Source organism: Hipposideros armiger, unplaced genomic scaffold, assembly GCF_001890085.2.
Source record: "Hipposideros armiger isolate ML-2016 unplaced genomic scaffold, ASM189008v1 scaffold_907, whole genome shotgun sequence".
NCBI classification, from domain to species: domain Eukaryota; kingdom Metazoa; phylum Chordata; class Mammalia; order Chiroptera; family Hipposideridae; genus Hipposideros; species Hipposideros armiger.
The window spans coordinates 338,174-344,274 of record NW_017732257.1 but is presented as its reverse complement, the minus strand read 5'-3'; the positions used below and the strand labels follow the sequence as shown (position 1 = coordinate 344,274).

Here is a 6,101-nt window from a genome sequence, read left to right as displayed (position 1 = left end):
CCCTCCTCTGCTGGGTGGTACTTTGCACGTAGGACCAACCATTGACCACAGGTTCGGTTCTTCAAGCTCTTTGCTTGCACAACACGTAGGGCTCATTCTAGGTGGAAGCAGGGAGAGATGGGCAGGCTCTTTCAGGACCTTCTACGTGAGGATTATTGGAGGGAAGCACAGAGGAAACCCATGGAGATTCAGCCACGAAAAGATTCACCATAGGTAAGTCAAAATGTTCGATTTAGACTCAAGGCATTTCTTTTCCTAATCAACATGTGTGTATGTATGTGATGAGGATTATACTCTATATCTGAGAAACCTGTCGGCATGGACGCTAGAGATAAGCAAAATGCACAGTTCCTGGATAAATGCTACTTTCCTAACACTGTTCCCTATAAATCCTAGAGCATCATCAAAGAAAAGGTATAAAATTTGGGTTTGCTGCCTGTAAGTAGTATCCTTTTAAGTATTCATTTATCCATTTGAAAAACATTCATTGGGCTCCTACTGTGTATCAGGCATGTGCTAGGCACTGGGGATATGGTGACGAGCAAAACCAGACATGGTTCCTGCTCCCCTGGAACTTAGTTTATCTCCAAAGACAGGAGCAAAAGAAAGGGGGGTGGCTTGTGAAGATAAAGAGCAATTTTTAAGATTGGGTGAAAAGGGAAATTGGACTCCGTATGCCTGGTAAAGTAGAAAAAGGACAACTGCGAAGGGAGTGAGTGACTGGGTTGGGTTGACAGGAACACTGGAACAGAATGTTTAATTCCATGGACAGGCAGCAAACAGTGAAGAAAATGATTGATAAGGATGCTGAGTTAGAGTGTGAGGACCCTCAATTGTGAAAGATTCAAACCTACATGTTTTTAGTTCTGAAGCTTTGTGTAACTGAGAAAACCTTAATTCCCAGTCAATTGTCACAAAATATTTCCATGCTTTAAATTTACCATTAGAATTTTGGACCATAAATCAAGAGGGTGGACTGCCTGTGTATGTGCCACAGTGCTGTCCAGAACCACCGTGCTGTGTAACTACTAAACCGTTGAGAGATTACCATGAATATCCCGAAATAGTCTGGTTTATTGCAGGTTTTTCTGGTTTACCTCGCTAATACCGTCTGCCTCTTGGTGCGGTACTAAGAGTTTCCCCACAGGGGCAGCAAAACATCAAAAATAAGAAGGTAGGATTTTCAAGGAGCGGAGTGAGGTGGTGAGCCCTCCAGCTCACCACTTCTGACAGGCTAACGGGATGTCATGGAAGGGTCTAAGCTCCGCCAAAGTCAGCAAAGAGTTGGGAGGATCTTTGGATACATTTTAAAACAATGGTGGATCAGAGACAAATTAAAGCAAGTCAAGGATCAATGAAATCAGTCTGGAAAGCATCTCAAGAAGGCAATGTTTCATAGCATAAACTTGGTCCGTATCCGTAGTGTTTCATAAGTCAGCCATCAGTTGCATGTGGTTACGGAGCACTTGATATGGGGCTAGTCTAAATTGGGATGTGCTGTGAGTGTAAAATACACACTGGATTTTATTTAGTACTAAAAAGAGTGTACAATGTCTCAATAATTTGTATAGTGATTTCATATCAAAACGATAAAATTGTGGATATTTGGGGTTAAATAAAATATGCAATTAATTTTACTAGCTTCTTTTTACTTTTAAAAATGTGGCTGCTAGAAAATTAATTATATATGTGGCTCTCATTATATTTCTATTAGACACTAGCTCTAAAAATATTCCAGTTTTGGTGTATTTCTTGACTTAAAGATTACTTCAGAAAGTAATTTCTATTTGATTTGACTTTAGTTGACTATTTGGAATGGAAGTGAATTATAGTCTGAAATATTGGTAAATTGGTTATTATGTCCCAATCCATAAATAATCTTTGAATTATGTAATATATGATACGAAAATGTTCTTTTTTGTCTTACATTAAAACTCCCTTCAGGAGGTTTAATGGAATAAAAATTCTCTGTTTTCTCAAGTCTAGCAAACAAGAGGGCAAACGATCAAGATAATGATCTCTAGATGAAGAAAAGTGCTCTGGTATTTGGTTTTATAAAGACAGCATTCATGTAAGGTCTTGAGGGAGAAGTGTAGGGAGGACTTCTGAAAATGAGATATTGTAGTACCACAATGGATTCCTGAGAGAAATTATGCTATATCCTGTTTGAGGATTTTTGAACATAGGGTAGATTCTCTGTGCTTTCGATCCCGACTGAGGTTGGGAGAGTTTAACCTGGTGCCATTTGTAGGGATTGTCCTAGGGCGGTTGTTCATGGTTGTCGAAATTGGCAGCACATTATAATCACCTGGGAAGCTTTTAACAATTCCAACTGCCCAGACCACACCCAGAACCCATTAAACCTAGGGGTGAGACCCAGGTATTTACCACATGCAACCAAGTTAGAAAACCACTGGGATAGTTAAAAGTGTGGGCTCTCCAGTCAAACTGCCTGGCTTCATATCCCAGTGCAGCCACTTCCTAGCCATGTGACCTCTATGAACTCCTGTAGAAAAGGGGTGATGAAAATAACATACTCTTATAGGAAAGTCATGAGGTTTAAAATGAGTTTATGTAAACCAATTAGTAGAAGGCAAGCATGGAGTAAGTTCTATAGCAATTATGATTAACAGCCTTCTTTTATTTAATGAAATATTTAATATTTCATATTAATTCCTCTAGAAGACATTCCCAACCATGGTTCGCCCATCTGACACTTGTCCACCTAGTGGGTTTCTTGTATTGTGCTACAACATTTATTTGTTCATACATGAATTCATTTTACATGTATTCATTAAGCATCTACTTTACGAGTGTAATAGAAGACATAAAAGAAGTACACACACCTGCATCACCTCTTGAATTTAACTTCTCTTGTATTTTCCCAGATCATACGCATCATGAGCTATGAGACCATGTTTTATGACTGGCCAGCCCTAGCACCCAGCTACCCAGTGCTGCAGATTGGAAACCGCAGGGCATCAGGGTTGGAAGACTGGGTTGTTCAGTTCTTGCTTTGCCACTTACAGGCTTGTCCTCAATAGGTGTGTTTCCTTTTGTGTTACGTGGAGATAATCCATCCATGACTGTTGTGAAGATTGCACGCCTGATCAGCTACACGCTGTGGATACAGCTTTTAAATGTCCACTCTCAGGCCCTCAGGAAGCAGTGCCGCTCGCGCCCACCAGGGGGCAGCAGGTGGCAGCCTAGCAGCCAGTCGCGGTCTACGTCAGGACAAGCGCCCAGGCGCGTGACAGTGACCTAGGGCGACGGGGAGGCGGTGTCCAGCCCAACTGGCTGGCGACGCGGCGGGAGTACCCAGGGCGGTGCGATGGGTGCCGAGGCCTCGGAGAGCGGACCGGCGCTGCGGGAGCTCGTACGCGAGGCCGAGACCAGCTTGCTGGAGTGCAAGGTGTGCTTTGAGAGGTTCGGGCACCGCCAGCAGCGGCGCCCCCGCAACCTGCCCTGCGGCCACGTGGTCTGCCTGGCTTGCGTGGCCGCCTTGGCGCACCCGCGGACGCTGGCCCTCGAGTGCCCGTTCTGCCGCAGGGCCTGCCGCGGCTGCGACACCAGCGACTGCCTGCCAGTGTTGCACCTCCTGGAGCTCCTGGGCTCCGCGCTTCGCCCAGCCCGGGCTGTCCACCGCTCCGCCCCCTGCGGCTCCGGGACCCTCATCTGCCACCACGCCTTCGGCGGCTGGGGAACCCTGGTCAACCCCACTGGTCTGGCGCTGTGTCCCAAGACGGGGCGGGTAGTGGTGGTGCACGATGGCAAGAGGCGGGTCAAGATCTTTGATTCTGGGGGAGGATGTGCTCATCAGTTTGGAGAGAAGGGGGACGCTGCCCAGGACATTAGGTACCCACTTGATGTCACCGTCACCAACGACTGCCATGTGGTTGTCACTGACGCCGGCGACCGATCCATCAAAGTGTTTGATTTTCTTGGCCAGATCAAGCTTATCATTGGAGACCAGTTCTCCTTGCCTTGGGGTGTGGAGACCACCCCTCAGAATGGGATTGTAGTAACTGATGCGGAGGCAGGGTCCTTGCACCTTCTGGAACTGGACTTTCTGGAAGGGGTCCTCCGGAGAACCGAAAGGTTGCAAACGCATCTATGCAGTCCCCGAGGAGTGGCCGTGTCTTGGCTCACCGGGGCCATTGCGGTCCTAGAGTGCCCCCTGGCCCCGGGGACTGGGGCCTGCAGTACGACGGTGAAGGTGTTCAGCGCAAGCATGCAACTCATCGGCCAGGTGGATACCTTTGGGCTGAGCCTCTTCTTCCCCTCCAAAATCACTGCTTCCGCTGTGACCTTCGATCACCAGGGGAATGTGATTGTCTCTGATACTTCCAGTCAGGCTGTCCTATGCTTAGGGAAACCTGAGGAGTTTCCAGTATTGAAACCCATCATCACCCATGGTCTTGCCCATCCTGTGGCACTGACCTTCACCAAGGAGAATTCTCTTCTTGTGCTGGACAGTGCAGCCCATTCTGTAAAAGTCTATAAGGTTGACTGGGGGTAATGAGAGTGGTGCGGGTCCTCGCGCTTAGAATGAGAACCCCTGGAGCTGCCACTAATGAATTGTTTAATTGGATAAATTACTTAATCTCATCTACCCAATGGGGATCATTATAATTGCCTGGCAAACTTTCAAAGGTTGGCAATTATTAAAGAATAATAATGAAATCTACCATTTATTGAGTATGTACTCCCTGTGCTAAGAAATTGGCAAATATTAGCTCATTTAATCCTTAACAGATAACTAATGAGGTAATTTCTATTATTAACCCCGTTTTTGAGATGAGAAAACAGACCCAGAGAACTGAAGTGACTTACCCAAGGTCACACTGACAATCACAACTGGAATTCAATCTGACTCGAGAACCCCTTGCTCTTAAATAAGATGTGGGAAAAAAATATGTGAATGTATGTTATTGTAAATGTACACTATTTATGAGGAGCCATTTATTTTAGTTGGATGCACAGAGAAAGTAGACTTTACAGAGAGTTCAAAAGAAAAAGGGTTTTGTGGTGGACATCAGTTTAGTTCAACTTGCAACTTCTCTGATGGCACATTGGATGGAGTTACTATGGATTCTGAGTTACTTGAATAAGAAACAGTTGAACTGCTTATTCAGAAGGTAAATATGTCTTTTAGTACCTGTATCTCCCCTACTGTAGGCACTCAGGAAATAGTACAGTACTTGGTTGGTTAAGGCCTGTGTTGGTGTAAGTTCTAAACTGCAGAACACACTACATTTATACTAGTATTAAAGGGCTAGATGATAGTCCTGTTACTTGTTTATGTTGATACAGAGGTAAGTCACCACAATCGGTTCATGGTAAAAATGATTTTGCCAGTCTTTTTATAATCAGTGGTAAGCTGAAGTACTTTTGTGATGGGGTTTTTCTCTGTGCAATTTAAATTTCTCCTATGTGTTGCAAACACTGTGTACTCAATAAATACTTCCCTTGATCCTAAGTCAGCACTTAGGCCATGGGTAAACACTGAAATACTTCTTGAGTTGAAGTATAGCCTTGACTAAGATAATGCCTGCTTAATGTTGCAATTGATGAAATGAATGGAAATTTCTGTTGAAGTAGCCAGTTCTTTATAAGTTGTACATTTTTAAAAAGATTTTTGTTAAGAATACGAGTATTATATAAGTTTCAGGGGTACACCATAGCTATTCAACATTTATATACTACAGAAGTGATCACCATGATAAGCCTAGTAACCATCTGATACCGTAACACGGTATCACAATATTACTGACTATATTCCCCATACTGTACATTACATCCCCATGACTTATTTGTTTTATATCTGGAGATTTGAACCTTTTATTCCCCTTCTCCTCTTTCCTCCTTTTAAAATTTATCAGTTATAGTTGACATTCAATATTTTTATATTAATTTCAGGTGTACAGTATAGTGGTTACACATCTATATATTTTTTTATTAAATTATTTTTTATTATGAAATACACATTTTTTAGAATTAGTTTCAGCTGTACAACACAGTGAAATAGTTATACTGTTTACCCCTCGAAGTGACAACCCCCCTCCCCCAATCCGCTTCCCCATTTCCCCCCAATATCATAC

General features: G+C 43.7%; 1 protein-coding gene across 1 annotated transcript; it reads left to right on the top strand.

The window, feature by feature from the left end:
- Positions 1-6: 6 nt before the first annotated feature.
- NHLRC1 (NHL repeat containing E3 ubiquitin protein ligase 1) lies at positions 7-5,511 on the top strand. Its single transcript, XM_019630382.1, has 2 exons — positions 7-213; positions 2,889-5,511. Exon 2 carries the CDS (start codon positions 3,332-3,334, stop codon positions 4,517-4,519), a length of 1,188 nt encoding a protein of 395 aa, XP_019485927.1. The 5' UTR covers positions 7-213; positions 2,889-3,331; the 3' UTR covers positions 4,520-5,511.
- Positions 5,512-6,101: the final 590 nt, after the last annotated feature.